Here is a 19,300-nt window from a genome sequence, read left to right on the forward strand (position 1 = left end):
TTGTGGCTCATTGGTAGAACAGTGAAATGCTCTAGTCAATTGTTGAATTCATAAAAGAATAGCTGAAAAGAAATCTGCATTTTAGCAGCTCCACAGAAGAAAATGTTGCCTTTTCATTAATCATATTACTACTAGTAACTGAGTAAGAAGCTCCATCTCTCCAGAAGATATTAAGAGGAATTCATACATACTGTACATGTCTGTTTCATCCAGGATCTCAGATTTTATTAGCTCTTCAATTATATCTTCCAATGTAATGATACCCAGTACTTCATAGAAAGGATCACCTTCTCCCTCATTGTTGACTTTTTGTACAATTGCCAGATGAGATTTACCTGAGAAGAAGCAAACACAGAAAAGTGGCCACATAATAACAAGCCCCGAGAATCAACAACCAATATACATAATGTAAAAGATAGCTCAGACATTAGCATTTAAATTTAGACATACAGCATGGTAACAGGTCCTTTTGGCTCACGAGCTCACGTCACCCAATTGACCTACAACTCTGGTACATTTTGAAAGGTGGGAGGAAATTGGAATGCCTGGAGGAAACCCATGCAGACATGGGGAGAACATACAAACTCCTTCCGACAGCACCGGATTCAAATCCTGGTGTCTGGCACTGTAACAGCATTGCACTAACCGCCCTTTACTGCTGTTTCACCATAATGCTATTACCAAAATATGCATCATCTTTGTTTTGTAGCTCCTTTCAACTATGGTGGAGTTAAAAACTTGTTTCAATAAATATTTGCAATAACAGAAGCATTTCATCAGCCTAATGGAACATTCCCACCTCACTTCCTCTCCATTTTCTATCGAACTCCCAGAATTGTTAATTTTATTGAAGGTAAAACTGTCAGCAGTTTTATCATTAAAATCTGCAGTGTCTCCTTATGCTTTGCATGCAACTAAACATCGAAATCCAGAAGTTGTTCTCAATGTTACCTTGATTCCCCAATGCTTGCACTGTTAGAATCTTTGTAGACAGAATCACACAAGATCATTTATTTGATGCACAATTCAAATTTTATGCCATTTTCCCTAACATAAAACCACTGAAAAGGTTTGACTCCATTAAATGAGTTCCTTTAAGATAACATTTAAAAATTACATGATAATAAAATTTTGGTTATTGTAATTATAATTAGTTAAGTCTTCAATGTTGGGGGTGGGGGAGGGATAAAAATAAAAACTTAAATGGTGTGAAAAATGTAGAGGACGTAGAGCTGCAATGTCAACATTATTTCAAAGTTGGGTTGTGGCGCATTGGTAGAACAATGAAATGCTCTAGTCAATTGTTGAATTCATAAAAGAATAGCTGAAAAGAAATCTGCATTTTAGCAGCTCCACAGAAGAAAATGTTGCCTTTTCATTAATCATATTACTACTAGTAACTGAGTAAGAAGCTCCATCTCTCCAGAAGATATTAAGAGGAATTCATACATACTGTACATGTCTGTTTCATCCAGGATCTCAGATTTTATTAGTTCTTCAATTATATCTTCCAATGTAATGATACCCAGTACTTTATAGAAAGGATCACCTTCTCCCTCATTGTTGACTTTTTGTACAATTGCCAGATGATAGTTTAATATTAATATTTAATAGTTTTTAAAAATGCATTTTATCTTTGTTTCATGATTTTATCATCATCTTAATTTTGACCTGCGGAATATTTAGAGTGACTAAAATCAGTGCAATTTACCTCCTGGTCTGCTGTATTTGAGAACTGCTAAAACTGACTGTTTCTCAGCCTGCTTGAAAGCACTACTGTTGTTGAATTCTATAGCTGCCCAATAGAAGGCACCAAATTACAACTTATCTCTGAAAACAAAAATTCTTGCACTGATTTCACTTTAAGGTAATATTTTCTCACAAACAAAAAAGATGTAATTTTCCTGACCAGAAAAGTGCAATGTCTTTTGTGTTAACATTTTAAATGGAAAGTTCTGATGTAAATACTTATTTCTTAGAAGTTACCATTAAAATGTGACAATCCTATTTGTTCATAGAAACCTGCATCCAGGCCTTCCAATATTGATCAGAGCATAATGATGAAAGTAGTGCTCTCGAGACCCAAGTTTGACTCTGATCTCCAAGTTCATTTCATCCTTCCCCAACTGCTCTTTCCCAATAGCTTTCATTATATCACCCACCCGATCTTGAATGACCCATCCTTCCTCCAGCTGGCCCTTTGTCAGGCACCTGCCACATCAGCTGCCTCTGTCCATCATACTTCATTCCTCACAGGATCACCAATCCACAGTGTCCCCTGATTAACCCTATCTGTGTTAAACCAGCCATCTCCCTGCTGCACTATGAATGGTTCTGGCCGGTAACGTTGACAATTCTTTTTCTCCCAATGATATTGCTTATTTCACTGAGTTACTCCAGCAGCTGGAGCTATTCTATGTTCCATGTTACAAACACTTGTTGATTCAAGTACAACTTTATTGTCACATGTACCAAGATGCAGTGAGAGATTGTTTTGCAAGCAGACCAGTTAGACATCTCATTCAACAAGTGCATCATTACAGAGGGAGATTAATTAGTACAAATAAAAGACAGCATTATTTTAATATTTTGAGCTTCTCTCGGGAATATGATAGAGGAAACTATCCTTGAACTTGATGGTGCATGATCCCACCTTCATGATGGGATGGGGAGAGTGTGGCCAGGAAAGGATCCGTCTTTTAATATGTTGGCTGCTTTTCCATGTGGGAGTTAATGGAGAGGAAGAAATTTGTATGATAGCCTGTGCCATATTCACCACCTTCTGCGGTTTCTTGCGGTCCTGGAGCTCAGTCCCTGTAACATGCAGTGATGCACCCGAGCAGGATGCTTTCACTGGTGCACTTGGTAGAAGTTAAGGACTGTAGGTGTCATGCCAAATTTCCTCAGGCTTCAGAGGAAGTAGAGGTGCTGCTGTGGTTTCAGGACAAATGGTTCACACACTTCCTTATTTTACACTGAGGAACTTCAAGCTGTCTTTTATCCCCACTGCAGCATTGTTGATGCATGTTGGAAAGTGAGCTTTTTTGAAAGTCTACAACCAGCTTCTTGATCTTGCCGACATTTAAAGGTTCTTATTAGCATCAAGACACTGTCCTTCTATCGCCTTTCTGTGGCTATACTTTGTTATGAGTTGAGGAGATTTGGTAGGCCACCAAACACTCTCAAAGTATTCTACATATGTACCATGGAGAGCATTCTGGCAGGTTGCATCACTGTCTGGTATGGAGGTGCCAAATGCTCAGGTCAAGGAAAAACTCCAGAGGGTTGTTAACTTGGGCTGCGACATCATGGGCATTAGTCTTCACTCCATCATTGCCACTATCCTCAAAGACCCCCCCCTCCCCCCATCCAGGCTATTGCCCTCTTCACTCTGTTATCAATGAGAAAAGGTACAGGAAAATGAAGATGAGCACTCAGCAGCACAAGGACAGGTTCTTTCCCTCTGTTATTAGATTCCTGAATGAACAATGAACCACAGACTCTGTCTCACTTTGACTTTTTCTGGCATTTATGAAAAATTTATTTACTAAGGTGGCTTCTGTAAATGTTTGCCCTGTTGATGCTGCAGCAAAACAACAAATTTTGTTACATTTTCATGATAATAAATTCTGATTCCGTACTCTGGCTCATTGTTCTGCAAGATCTTGACTATGATGGTAGTGTCATTTGCAAATTTCTAGATGGAATTGGAGCAGAGTTTGGCCATACAGAAATGGTTGTAGAGGGAGTGTAGTAGGGGGCTAGGTCCACAGCCTTGTGGTGCCCCAGTGTTGAGATGATGAGAGAAAATGCTGTTGACAACCCTCATCAATTGAAGCTTGTGGATCAGAAAGTTATGGATCCAATTAAAGAGAGGGATGCTGAAATCAAGGTCACATAGTTTGGGGACGAGTTTATTTGGTATTATTGTGTTGATAGCAGAGTTATAGTTGATAAAGAGTGGTCTGATGAAGATGTCCTGTTGACAAGGTATTCCAGAGCTGAGTATACATAAGGACATTAGAAGGAGGAGCAGGAATAGGCCTGTCAAGTCTGCTTTGTCATTCAATGAGATCATGGCTGATCTGATGATAGGCTCACCTCCGCCTACCTGCCTTTTCTACATATCCCTTAATGACCCAACAATGTAAATGCATTTACTGAGGTAGCCTCCACTGCTTCAATGTGCCTCAAATTCCACAGATCTTGAGGATATATCCCCTAGGTCTAGTGTGCAGTATCCTTTGGCTTGGCTTCGCGGACGAAGATTTATGGAGGGATAATGTCTACGTCAGCTGCAGGCTCGTTTGTGGCTGACAAGTCCGATGCGGGACAGACAGACACGGTTGCAGCGGTTGCAAGGGAGAATTGGTTGGTTGGGGTTGGGTGTTGGGTTTTTCCTCCTTTGTCTTTTGTCAGTGAAGTGGGCTCTGCGGTCTTCTTCAAAAGAGGTTGCTGCCCGCCGAACTGTGAGGCACCAAGATGCACGGTTTGAGGCGATATCAGCCCACTGGCGGTGGTCAATGGGGCAGGCACCAAGAGATTTCTTTAGGCAGTCCTTGTACCTCTTCTTTGGTGCACTTCTGTCTCGGTGGCCAGTGGAGAGCTCGCCATATAACACGATCTTGGGAAGGCGATGATCCTCCATTCTGGAGATGTGACCTACCCAGCGCAGTTGGATCTTCAGCAGCGTGGATTTGATGCTGTCGGCCTCTGCCATCTCGAGTACTTCGATGTTGGTGATGAAGCCACTCCAATGAATGTTGAGGATGGAGCGGAGACAACGCTGGTGGAAGCGTTCTAGGAGCTGTAGGTGATGCCGCTAGAGGACCCATGATTCGGAGCCGAACAGGAATGTGGGTATGACAACGGCTCTGTATACGCTAATCTTTGTGAGGTTTTTCAGTTGGTTGTTTTTCCAGACTCTTTTGTGTAGTCTTCCAAAGGTGCTATTTGCCTTGGCGAGTCTGTTGTCTATCTCGTTGTCGATCCTTGCATCTGATGAAATGGTGCAGCCGAGATAGGTAAACTGGTTGACCGTTTTGAGTTTTGTGTGCCTGATGGAGATGTGGGGGGGCTGGTAATCATGGTGGGGAGCTGGCTGATGGAGGACCTCAGTTTTCTTCAGGCTGACTTCCAGGCCAAACATTTTGGCAGTTTCCGCAAAACAGGACGTCAAGCGCTGAAGAGCTGGCTCAGAATGGGCAACTAAAGCGGCATCGTCTGCGAAGAGTAGTTCACGGACGAGTTGCTCTTGTGTCTTGGTGTGAGCTTGCAGGCGCCTCAGATTGAAGAGACTGTCATCTGTGCGGTGCCGGATGTAAACAGCGTCTTCATTGTTGAGGTCTTTCATGGCTTGTTTCAGCATCATGCTGAAGAAGATTGAAAAGAGGGTTGGTGCGAGAACGCAGTCTTGCTTCACGCCATTGTTAATGGAGAAGGGTTCAGAGAGCTCATTGCTGTATCTGACCCAACCTTGTTGGTTTTCGTGCAGTTGGATAACCATGTTGAGGAACTTTGGGGGCATCTGAGGTGCTCTAGTATTTGCCAAAGCCCTTTCCTGCTCACGGTGTCGAAGGCTTTGGTGAGGTCAACCAAGGTGATGTAGAGTCCTTTGTTTTGTTCTCTGCACTTTTCTTAGAGCTGTCTGAGGGCAAAGACCATGTCAGTAGTTCCGCTGTTTGCGCGAAAGCCACACTGTGATTCTGGGAGAACATTTTCAGCGACACTAGGAATTATTCTATTTAGGAGAATCCTAGCGAAGATTTTGTCTGCAATGGAGAGCAGCGTGATTCCCCTGTAGTTTGAGCAGTCTGATTTCTCGCCTTTGTTTTTGTACAGGGTGATGATGATGGCATCACAAAGGTCCTGAGGAAGCTTTCCTTGGTCCCAGCAGAGCTTGAAAAACTAATGCAGTTTGGCATGCAGAGTTTTGCCGCCAGCCTTCCAAACCTCTGGGGGGGATTCCATCCATATCTGCTGCTTTGCCACTTTTCAGTTGTTCAATTGCCTTATATGTCTCTTCCCGGGTGAGGACCTCATCCAGCTCTAGCCTTAAGAGCTGTTGAGGGAGCTGGAGCAGGGTGGATTCTTGGACTGAGCGGTTGGCACTGAAAAGAGATTGGAAGTGTTCTGACCATCGATTGAGGATGGAGATCTTGTCGCTGATGAGGACTTTGCAGTCTGTGCAGCGGGCTTTAGACTTGGGGTGAGGGGCCGTACACAGCCTTTAGAGCCTCGTAAAAACCCCTGAAGTCGCCAATGTCCGCGGTGAGCTGGGTTCGTTTGGCAAGGCTAGTCCACCACTGGAGTAGGTGGGCACAAGGAGAATCAGAGGGATGTTAACGGGCATGTGCAAGAGTACAGGGAAATAACTAGGAGAATGGAATTAATGGGGTAGCTCTAAGAGTTGAAAGACTCGAAGCCTGCATGACTGGCTTAATTTCCATGTCATAAGTAAATGTAGAGGCTAATATATGTAGAAGCTTCATCCAGTATTAATATGCCTATTTGTTTTTCTATGGAGTTTCTTTGTAAATAATAAAGAATTATTTTTTAATGGTTTTCTTTCCTGATTTTTTCTGGTCTGAAACTGCAATTGAAACTCTGCCTTCAATACCATAGTCAGTGGCAAAATTTTTCCCAAACCAGGATTAGGACCTCAGTACTCCTCTTTGCAACAGGATCCTTAAGTTCCTGTCTAACAGTCCGCAATCAGTGAAGATGGATAACAATATCTCCTGGATCACACTCAGCGCCAGCACTCGTCAAGGATGTGTACCAACTATACTCCCTCCACAAATGTACAGCTAAATATCATTCAATTCCATCTTCAAATTTTGCCTTCGAAACTGCAGTAGTCGGCTGGGTATCAAATAACAAGGAGTCAGAATACAAGACAGTCTGAAAGTCTTATGGTATTGTGCCAAGATAATAATCTCTCTCTCACTCTCACTCACAACATCAATAAAACAAAGGAGAGGGGCAGAATTCAGGAGAGGGAGCAAAGTCCATACCCCTGTCCATATTAATGACACTGAAGTTGAAAGAGTAGATAGCTTCAAGTTCTTAGGAATAAATATCTCCAATGACCAGACCCGAGACAAACACAATGACATGACAGATAAGAAAGCGCAACACCCCTACTTAGAAGACTAAGGAAATTCAGCATGTTCTCCCTTGTCCCTCACTAACTTATACAGGTTCACTATTGAAAGTATACTTGCTGGGTGATACGGGAACTATTCATGCTCAGAGGCAAAAGAAGGTAATGAATTCAGTTCAGAACACAACGCAAACTTCCTTCCCTTCCAAGGACTCCATCTACATCTTCCATTGCCTAGGAAAGGAAGCCAACATATTGAAGGACCCATCATGCACCAAGCACACTTTCTTCTCCCTTTGGGGAGAAGGCTTAAGAGTGTGAAAGCACCCACCAACAGGCTTAAAGACTTTTACTTCTCAGCTACCTGTTACTTGCAACCATTTATAGAGAAATAATTTTACAGTTAAGGAATACAATACAATGCCCACCGACCCCTTGATACAGTGCAGGCACGGCTCTTTGCTGCACTCAAGTTGGCTTACAATAACGGTGATCTCTACGTGTACCCCACTACAGCTCCCCACCCTTTGACAGTGCACACCTTACCAATGGTTCACCTGAGGGGAAAAGTGGCAGATAGTCCACACGTGGGAGGTTTCATAGTGCATTCGGCTGGAGACTCTGGCCCAGGTATGGATGGGTGATTAAAAGGGACTATGGTTAGGTGTGCACTAATCTGCGGGTGCAGCTTGACCATGTTTGACAGGTGAGGTAACTTCCGACGAGGTGTCCGCCGGTAGGATCAAATGACACATGTAATCCTCCTTATTACAATCACAAAATCTTAAATCTCAAAGGTTTTATGCTTCTCCTGTTCTACCAAAACTGATCAATTCTTTTGTGGATGAGTTTAGCCTTGTAACAGTAAACAAGATCAAGAAAATTTTTTATTCATATAACTGGATTCTTGGATTCCCAGCATTTGCATGATCTCCCTTTAACTCCTGCCTCTCCAGCTTTAGCTAGTAAACTGCTTAGTATCTTAACTCACATAACAAAGTATTATAATTTTAATAAAAGGTCCCATCCCAAAATGTTGATTGACCATTTCTACCCATAGAAGCTGCCTGACCTGCTGAGTCCCTCCTTTTTGTTCACTCTTGCATCTGAAGTTTATGTGTTTCTTAAGGATTAGAATTTCACAATTTCTTCCACTTCCTCTCAGTTTCACCCTCAGTCTTGGATTTATTATTGTAATTGTGTTTATTTTCTTCATCTCAATTTTCCACCACTCATCTCCTAAATTAACTGGAATGAATCTCTCACCACCTTAACCATTCAATAGTTTTTTTTTTACAACATTCACTGGATTTCTGTTTTCTACTTCTAAACCTTCCTTTCCCCATTTGGATGCACTTCCTTGTCGCATTGTTACTATTTAATGAAGTAGCATCTTATTTGCCCTCTAAACCTTAAAGATTTCCTCTGGAATCACCTTTCATACTTGAAAAACCCACATTTTTTTCAGTCATTCCTTATTACTCAATCCTCTGATTTTTGGCTTGAACGGATGAATCCAATTCAGGGAAATTCTACACCAGCACGGGTTGGTAACCAGAAGATACAGATCTATTAGGATTGATTAAAAAAAACAGAGGCAACATAAGGAAACTATTTTCAAACCCAGCAAGTTGCTGTGATCCTAAATACATCATCTGGATGGTGAGGGAATGGATTCAATGATAACGTTCAGTGAAGTAAGTAAGTTAATTTCAAAAACAGGCCATTTGACTGAATCCAGCTACAGCAATGTTAATGCCCTGGATACAAAAAAGAACGACTATCCTATTTCATCTGACTCTATCAGCATACTAGATTTTACAAGAGGTTTTTGATATCAAGAAAATTAATGTTCTGCGTAACAAAGACAGCAGAGCTTTTATTTCCAGTGACTTCAAATAAGTTCTTTCTTGGAGGAGGATTGAGTACTATTTTTTTTAAAAAACAATACAACTATTTACAGCTGAATTATTAAAATAGTTGGTTGTTTTTCCAGACTCTTTTGTGTAGTCTTCCAAAGGCGCTATTTGCCTTGGCGAGTCTGTTGTCTATCTCATTGTCGATCCTTGCATCTGATGAAATGGTGCAGCCGAGATAGGTAAACTGGTTGACCGTTTTGAGTTTTGTGTGCCCGATGGAGATGTGGGGGGGCTGGTAGTCATGGTGGGGAGCTGGCTGATGGAGGACCTCAGTTTTCTTCAGGCTGACTTCCAGGCCAAACATTTTGGCAGTTTCCGCAAAGCAGGACGTCAAGCGCTGAAGAGCTGGCTCTGAATAGTACAATTACCACTCTGAAACACGACCAAGACTAGCTTTTACCTTGGACAACTGTTCTGCAAATGGATCTTTCATTGCTTTACCCATGTAATGAACAAATTGTAATATGTGTCGTCAAAAATTGACCTGAAGAGCTACAGACCTACCTTGTAAATCTGCACAATCTAGGATTTTATGGAATAGTTCTCTCTGCAAAGAATTGGCCTCTTCATCACACTTAACTTCCAGCTGAACAAGCAGACCCCAGTAAGCTCATATTGCTTCAGTTCTTATGTTGACATTGAACACCAAGGGCAAATTCCTTGGTCCAAATGAATGTCATATTCAGACCTTGATACATTCAATTAAAATATTGTTGAGATAACTTCTTTTTTGAAAATGAACACCTCAACTCAATTGATAAACATTTTTTCTTACCATACCCAGGAAGCAGAAGCACCTTTAAAGGTGTCAAATTAAATAAGTTGAATTCAAGTTCTCCAGAGACCATTGCACAATTTGCAACTCACAGAGAACATAAAGATGAAAATCACACAAATTCACATGGATATCATCAGAAGAAAAAGTTACAACCTAATAACTTTGTTTTATGCAACGCATTGTGGTAGATATAATTTAGGCCATCTCTAATGAATTAGGACTTGCACTACGAAATTTGACCCTAAACAGAATGGTATCTACAAGGCTAACATACACATCCTTTTGTTCTTTGGGGTTGTTCATACACAATGAAAATACAAAGTTTATTTCAGGAAAATTCTTAAAAGAATTCAGAAAAGAAATTATCAATTTTATCACCCAGTTCATAAACAATTTTGAAACTTGAATATTTGACAAGTAGTACTTTCCAATTTTTTTCCCATTCTCTCCTTGATGATCTGTCATGTGATAAATCTCAAAGAAGTTTATTTTGTTTCCTCTGGTCCAATAATAATTAAATTCCGAAGGGAAACCTCAAACTTTTATATAACATCTGCAACTTGGTTCAATACCCTAGAGCAAACTAGTTCTTACTTTAAAACAAGTCACAGAGTATTAATCATTACCACTCAAGGTGCAACAAGTCTCTTTGCTATCAATCGAATCATTCTTAACTGAAAACACACCCATATTGACAACAATTCTTTCTAGCTGATACATAACTGTCCAGTTGAAAAAACAGCCTGAATAATTTCTGATTAAACATATATACCAAACTAATGGTTAGCCAAGTCCATTAAATATTTGTGAGCATCTTTTGACAGTTTTGTGCTACTTAACAAGGCAAAATTGTTACAGCTTGTATAGTGGTAAGTGGCATGACACATCATCTACCCATGGAGAATTAATGGGCTTTTTTTGCAAGAACCTTCTGTCATCAGGTGAAAGCTACAATTGGGCACTTCATGGTCTTAACTAGTATTAGACAGCAGGCCCAGAGACATTATACAGCAGTAATTAACACATCACTGTTAGGAACTAATTTGCACACAAATGCATCAATCATGATTTTTCATGATATGTAGGTTAATGGTGGGCATGTACAGAACTTCAAGGTTTTACATAAATTTCAATGACGGGTCTCTCAGCCAGGTATCAACAAGCCATGGCAGAATAAATTCGAGAGCAACATCTAGATTTCTACATATTATAAATCAAACACCAAAGGTTGAAATATGACCACAAGACCTTAACACATAGGAACAGGATTAGTTCATTCGGCCCATCAAGTCTCATCTGCCATTCGAATTATAGCAGATGTATTCTTCCTCTTCATTCCATTCTCCTGCCTTTTCCCCATACCCTCACACTCCTACTAATCAAGAATCTGTCAACTTAAATATACCCAATAACTTGGTCTCCACAGCTATCTGTGGCAATGAATTCCATAGGTTCACCACCCTCATTTCTCCACCACATTTCTGCAATGCATACTAAATCCTCAGTACAGAAAAGGATTTTCTCTCTTCACTTTTGTCCAGCACCTTAAATCTACACCCTCAGGCTATCAACAGATTCCTTAACCTTTGAAAATAACACAAGAAGCTTGACAACAGGGCATAACAACTCAGTTAATAGGCAACCCATCCCACCATTCACTGACACACAGTAGCAGCAGTTTGTACCATCTAATGCGAGGGTTTTGAGGGGAAGGACCACAGTCTTTCAGTTATGAGGCATCAAGTCTGGAGGGGAAGCCTCTCAAGCAACAGAGAGGGGAATAACCAGGGGCCACGGTACTACAGAGCAAATTGGAGAATTAACATAACAATGTACAATATTAAAATATATATATGAATATGACACTAAGGATGCAAATTTTTATAAAATTAATAAAAGTTTTTAGACACTCAGCAAAGTTACAGGCCCTTCTGGCCCACAAGCCCATGCCGCCCAATTGACCTACAACCCCCATGCATTTTGAATGGTGTAGCAAACAGGAGTGTCTGGAGGAAACCTGCGCGGACATGGGAAGAGCACACAAGTTCCTTACAGACAGCGTCAGTTTTGAACCTGGGTCATCAGCACTGCAACAGAATTGTGCTAACTGCTACACAAACCATGCCATCCTGACTTTACATGGTTTTCCTTTGAATATAATTTTATTGGGAATAGAATTTATGTTTGGAAAATAATCTGCAGGATACAGCAGCAACTATTCAGAATTCCTTAGACATCTTCCCAACCTACAACCTCTATCAGCTTGAAGGACAAGGACATCAAAAGCATGCAACACCTACAAATGGTTGCCCTCCAAGTCACACACCATCCAGGCTAAAATATATCAGTGTTCCTTCACCGTTGCTGGGTTAAAGTCAACTCTAATAATATTTGGGAATTGGCAATTAAATGCTTGCAAAGCCACATCTTTAGCATTAATAAATAAAAGTTTTGTTTCAGTATACTAATTCAACACTTCTACTTACTCAGATCAACTATGGTCAATTTTAAAGGATAATTAGTGAACTACAGAACAGAAAAATAACAGAAATTATCAATATAGAGAAAAAATTGAATTACAACATCACATGTTTACCTTAAACATAAGTGGCAGCTTATTTAAAAACATGACATGCATTTGATTGGCATGGACAGGTTGAGCTGAAGGACCTGTTCCATACTGTAGAAATTGATGGTACACTGGATTGAAAAAATGGAAACATTACTCTCAACACAGTTAATCATGCCATGATCTCCTCACAAACATCTAGAAAACTGGTATGGTATGCAAATTAGGAGAACTACCGCTCAGAATATCAAGCTACAGCCTGACAAACTCCATAACACCATCACAAGATGGGCCCTAGAAAACGCAAGATCTCCAATATTAAAACTTGTTCACCAAACGAAAAGAACACATCACATGCTCTGGGTCAATAGTAAAATCTTAACAGACAAAGCTATCAAAACAGAAAAAAAAATTGTCAAGCACGGAAGAATACAAGATAAACAAGAAAATCCATAGTTGCTGGGGCCAAGTGTAATACACAAGGAGGTACACGTGAGAACATCAACCATCAAGATGGGGGGGTGGTGTGGGAACGTAAGCTGTCAACGGAGAAGGGGGCGCAGGAGCGTCGGCTGTCCAGGGAGGGGGGGGGGGCGCGGGAGCGTCGGCCGCCCGGGGGGGGGCGCGGGAGCGTCGGCCGCCCGGAGGGGGGGGCGCGGGAGCGTCGGCCGCCCGGAGGGGGGGCGCGGGAGCGTCGGCCGCCCGGAGGGGGGGGCGCGGGAGCGTCGGCCGCCCGGAGGGGGGGGCGCGGGAGCGTCGGCCGCCCGGAGGGGGGGGCGCGGGAGCGTCGGCCGCCCGGAGGGGGGGGCGCGGGAGCGTCGGCCGCCCGGAGGGGGGAGCGCGGGAGCGTCGGCCGTCCGGGAGTGGGGGGCAGGAACATCGGCCGTCCGGGAGGGGGGGGCGGGAGCGTCGACAAGGTAGTACGGGAGTGTCGACGAGGTACAGGAACATCAACCATCAACAAGGAGGTACAGGAGCATCAACCATCAACAAGGAGGTACAGGAGCATCAACCATCAACAAGGAGGTACAGGAGCATCAACCATCAACAAGGAGGTACAGGAGCATCAACCATCAACAAGGAGGTACAGGAACATCAACCATCAACAAGGAGGTACAGGAACATCAACCATCAACAAGGAGGTAAAGGATTATCAACCATCAACAAGGAGATAAAGGATCATCAACCATCAACAAGGAAGTGAAGGATCATCAACCATCAACAAGGAAGTGAAGGATCATTAACCATCAACAAGGAAGTAAAAGATCATCAACCATCAACAAGGAAGTAAAGGATCATCAACTATCAACAAGGAAATAAAGGATCATCAACCATCAACAAAGAGGTAAAGGATCATCAACCATCAACAAGGAGGTAAAGGATCATCAACCATCAACAAGGAAGTAAAGGATCATCAACCATCAACAAGGAAGTGAAGGATCATCAACAAGGAAGTGAAGGATCATCAACCATCAACAAGGAAGTGAAGGATCATTAACCATCAACAAGGAAGTGAAGGATTATTAACCATCAACAAGGAAGTAAAGGATCATCAACCATCAACAAGGAAGTAAAGGATCATCAACTATCAACAAGGAAATAAAGGATCATCAACCATCAACAAAGAGGTAAAGGATCATCAACCATCAACAAGGAAATAAAGGATCATCAACCATCGACAAGGAGGTAAAGGATCATCAACCATCAACAAGGAGGTAAAGGATCATCAACCATCAACAAGGAGGTAAAGGATCATCAACAATCAGGAAGAAGGTCAGGAGCAATAAAACCATGAAGTCAAGTTTGTGATCTGATTGTACACATTCAACCTGATGAAGCAATATTCTCCAGTCTGGAGACAAAACATGCAGACATACAACCAGACAAAACACATACAAATAATACGTACGCAAGAAAGTATTATATCAATAAAAATAAGTTCATAAATATTATTTTGAACAAATGACAGTCTCGGATGCTTTGTGCGAGCAGTTCCTTTAGTCATTCAGCATTCTCACTGCCTGTGGGAAGAAGCTGTTCCTCGCTCTGATACTCCTGTATCTCTTCAAGAAGGTGGCACGAGCATTAACCATCAGGGCTGACAGACAGACTAGGAAATAGCATCTTCCCACAGGCTGAGATTGATGAACAGAATCCTGTGACCAATAATTCCAAAATATTTATACATATTTTAAATTGTATCTATATGTACACAAGCTGTGTATATGAGTGTGCACTATGATACATGCAAAGTTCCTGGTACAAGATGGGAAATAGCAAAATTTTGGATCTTTATGTTTATATGGACTAGAAGACGGAAAGCCATAAAGAATATTATTGAAATAGCCAAAGGAAAGGTGAAAAAGACATGGACCTGGCATTCAATATCAAATGAGCTGATCTTTAGAAGATGAGTGTTGGAAATTGAAATATTTGCTTATGGGTCGCATCTCTGGTCTAAAGCTTCTTTAAAAGCCATATAAAACAATAGTTGCAAATAATCTGGCCCATTCTTGGTTATTTATTTTAAAAGTTCTGAATATTGTATTAATATTCTTGAAATGTCGAGTTCTAACTTACTCTCAGAGCAGTTTACTTTGGAGGCATTGATTGACTCTGAAACTCAGCTGATTGTCTTTAATAACATTTAAGGAATAATAGAAAATGAACTACACAGACAGAGCCAATTTGTCCTATCACATCTGTCAGTTGAAAAACAGCTGTTAGCCTGACGGTACCCTCCAGCACTAGGTCCACAAATATGCAAATACATACAAGTACTTTTTAAATGTAATGAGCATTTCTGCCTTAATCATCCTTTCAGATATTGAGCTCCAGACCTCTACCAATTTTGAATATTTTCCCACCTGATATTCCCTTTCTTTCTTCTGTCAATCACTTTAAATTTACACATCCTTGACCACCATGCTAATGGAAATGTCCTTTTTGAGTGCTGCACTGAGGAAAACGTCCTAGCTTGGCCTTTCATAACATCAAACTTTCCTCATCTCATCTTCCAGAGAAAACAACTTCAGTTTATCCAACCTTTCCTTGCATTTATAATTTTGTCTTAGCAACACAAGAACATGTACATTCTCTGCATCTCAAAAAAACCTCATTTTTTTCCACTTTCCCAGTCTGGACCACGGGTCTTCAACCAAAAACTGTATCTGCTTCCCCTTCCACATATTTTGCTCAACCTCGAGAATTTCCAGCAATTTTTGTTTTATTTCAGGATTTCTAGCATCTGCAGCCCTTTATTTCCATTTTGTGTGGTGTACAGTTTTGGCAAACTTTCCCCCATTGATGTTTTAATTCATCAGCTAATTAAGAAAGACAGCAAGTATGCCCTTTTAATCACTTTAATGACCTGTCCTCTTGCATTATAAACAGACTCTCAAGTTTGCGTTCTCTCTCCATCCCAATCAATATCCTGCTACTTTTCTCTCTTTACATGTTTTGCTACCCCTGCCTAAATGCATTAACTCCATTTGCCCAACTATTCTACCCAACTGACTAGTGAGTTTCTGGTGATGTGAAAGGTAAAAATGGTACCAGAATGATGCAAACATTTTAAGTACTTCTCTTCACAACAGCCCTACTCTCCTTTCCCTCCAAACTAACATTTCCAACATCACTAACACTGCTCTTTTAAATCTCCTTTCAGGTTTAGAAGCCTTGCTGCCCTTATGTAGCAATGATCTATTTACTGTAACACCACATTGTAATTTGCCCATACTCTATTATTTGTACTGTTGTATACATGTTGGAGTTTACTTGCTGGACAGCTCGCAAAATGAACCCCTCTCACATCTTGCAACCAGTATACAAAAGAAATTAATGCAGTCACAAAAGGTTAGTTACCTAAAATAATGTAGTAATTAATAATTATACTTATTGAAAATAATCCTCTTAGCTGTTTCTGTTAATGCAATCAAACTTGTATTAAAACATGCTAATACAGTTTTATTAGCCATGAGAGATAGGCTGTGCCAAAATTATCTTCAACAGTTTCAAGTTTACATTTGCACATGCATTCAGTGCACACATACTTTTGTCAAAGGAAAAAAAATTTTTTGCACACACAGACTACAAAAAAATTAGAGGGAACATAAGGTGACAATAAACTTGAGAGAAATTTTGCTGACTCAACCAGGAATCTCACAAGACAGATAGATGCCCAAATGTCAATGAAGACTGCATTGATTTTTTTTAAAAAAAAGACACCTAATTCAGCTCTGTCCTTTCTCTTTTGTTCTACAGGTCAGATTACAGAACATTTCAGCCCTTCATCCCGCTATATTGTGCCAACTATATAAACCTACTCAACAACCTAAACCTTCCCTACCTCACACCCGTAACGTTTTTTTTTCTTCCATCCATGTGGCTATCATACCAGCCTCAACTCTGTAAAAAAAATCTACCCAAAATTTCCCCTGAACTTTTCTCCCCTCACCTTATACAGATATCCTTTGGCGTTTGCTACTCTTGCCCTGGTAAAAAAGTGTTGGCTCTCCACCCTATCTATGCCTCTCACAATCTTGTAGATCTCTACTTCAGTCACTCTTCATTCTAAAGAGAAAAGCCCTTGCTCTGTTATCCTTGGCTCATAAGACATGTTATCAGGCAACATGCCGGTAAATCTTCTCTGAAACCTTTCCAGTCTTTCCACATCCTTCCTGTAATGACCAGAACTAGACACAATATTCCAAGTGTGGTCTAACCAGAGTTTTATAGAGATGCAACATTACCTCAGAGCTCTATAACTCAACCCTCTCCCCTTCCTTCCCCCCCACCTCATCAGGACTAATGAAGGTCAGCATACCATAAGCTTTCTTAGCCACCTTATCAACCTGCACTGCTACCTTGAGAAATCTATGGATTTCTTCCATTCTGTTAAGAATCTTGGCATTTAATGCCCATGGTGGATATGCATTACTTTCAATTTAAAAGATGGACAAAATTTAAATGGAAAAATGAAGCAATTAAATACTTAGGAATTAAAATTAGTAGAAATATAAATAATTTGTTTAAACTAAATTATTTGCCATTGTTAAAAAAATTGAATAAGTATTTGAAAAGATGGAAAGATTTACCAATAACATTAATAGGATGAGTGAATTGTATTAAAATGAATATTTTTCCAAGAATACAGTATTTGTTTCAATCATTGCCCATTTAAGTACCAGAGTTTTTCTTTTGAAACTTGAATAAAATAATACATGAATTCCTTTTGAAAGATAAGATGTCAAGAATTGGTTTAGAAAAATTAATGTGGAAATTTGGTAAGGGTAGACTAAGACTACCAAATTTTAAGAAAAGCTCAATTGAGGTTTTTGTCCTCCTGGGATTCAAATTGAAATGAATAAAATTGGTGAAACTATTTTGGAGTTAATTTTGTATAAATGAAATAATGAGTCATTTAAAGGAACTAAAGATTTTTCCATATTGAAACATATTTTAAACTTATGGAATATAATTCAGATTGAGAGGGGAATTAAAAATTATCAATGACCAAAAAAGTTGTTAAAACAAAATCAACTTCTTCCTTTTACTTCGAATAATTCTTTATTTGATAATTGGTATAGTAAAGATATACAGAGAATAAAAGTCTGTTTCTTAGGATTTTTTTTCTTAACTTTTGATCAATTAAAAGATAAATACAATATACATAATAATACAATTTTTGCATATTATCAATTAAAAATGTATTTGAAAAAGAGACTGGGAGCAGATTTGAGACTCCTTAAATAAAGTCAATTTGAAGATATAACAGATACATTTGTTGTTAAGAAATTTATTACTAATATGTATATAAAATTACAATAAACTGTAAAGAAAAAAGATTTATACAAATCAAAAATTTGATGGGAGCAAGATTTAAATATACAAATTCAGGAGGAGATTTGGTCAAAATTATGTTATGAAAGCATTACGAATACAGTAAATGTTAGATATCGAATGGTTCAATATAATTTTTTTCATCAATTGTATTATTCTCCTCGTAAGTTAAATGGACAGTCCTATTATTCAAATAGGTGTTTTTGATGTGGGAAAGAAATAGGGACTTTTTTGCATTCAGTGTGGTCTTGTGAAAATGTGGAAAAGTTTTGGAATGACCCGAGTTTATTATTAGGGCAAATTATGAAGATAAAGATACCAAAGGATCCAAGAATATTTTTTACTTGGAGATATTTATGAAAATTATATAAAATTGACATTGGACAAATACCAAGGAAAATTGCAAAGGAATGTATAGCGATATCATGGAAATATGATAGAGAAGTTTTGTAAAGTAGATGGTATAATGAGATGCAAAATTGTACACCTTTTGAAAAAATTACGTATAGTTTAAGGAATCGAGTTGAAAATTTTAATAGTATTTGGAAATCATATATGGATTTTATGGATAATTTTACCTCCACCTCTTCTATCTTATCTATTCCTCTTAATTAGTTAATTAATAATTTTTAATAACAATTAATGATTGTCTATGCTAATATTGTATATTAAATGGTAGGTGTTTCCTTTTCTTACTTTTGGGTGGGGGGGGGAGATGGGGAGAAAATATATAAAAGTACTTTTTTTGTATCATTGGCAATGGATAATTGATTAATGTTTTATTCATTTTTTTCCTGTAATGATGCAAACAATTAAATAAAATTTAAAAAAAGAATCCTGGCATTAACCATGTATTCCACTTCAAGTTTGACCTTCCAAAATGATTCAACTCCATCTGTGTGGAACTCCACTAATCAGTGATCTCCAAGCAGAATTCTTTCCATCTACTACTATTCTCTACTTTATGCAGACAAGCCAATTCTGAATATACACAGGCAGGGTTGGCGTAGCTGTTAGCCCAATGCCATTTCAGTAGCAGTAATCTGGACCATACAAGGATTCAAATCCTGCACTATTTGTAAGGAGTT

General features: G+C 39.6%; 1 protein-coding gene across 5 annotated transcripts in view; it reads right to left on the minus strand.

Moving 5' to 3' along the window:
- LOC138744305 (metal transporter CNNM2-like) overlaps nt 1–19,300 on the minus strand; it is a 65,559-nt gene that overhangs the window by 43,791 nt on the left and 2,468 nt on the right. For all 5 annotated transcript variants that reach the window (XM_069900212.1, XM_069900211.1, XM_069900213.1 and 2 more), the window contains exon 2: nt 192–335. In XM_069900212.1, coding sequence (XP_069756313.1) covers nt 192–335 — 144 coding nt within the window. The remainder of the gene's footprint in view (nt 1–191; nt 336–19,300) is intronic.

The sequence above is a fragment of the Narcine bancroftii genome, chromosome 10 (assembly GCF_036971445.1).
Source record: "Narcine bancroftii isolate sNarBan1 chromosome 10, sNarBan1.hap1, whole genome shotgun sequence".
Taxonomy (NCBI): domain Eukaryota; kingdom Metazoa; phylum Chordata; class Chondrichthyes; order Torpediniformes; family Narcinidae; genus Narcine; species Narcine bancroftii.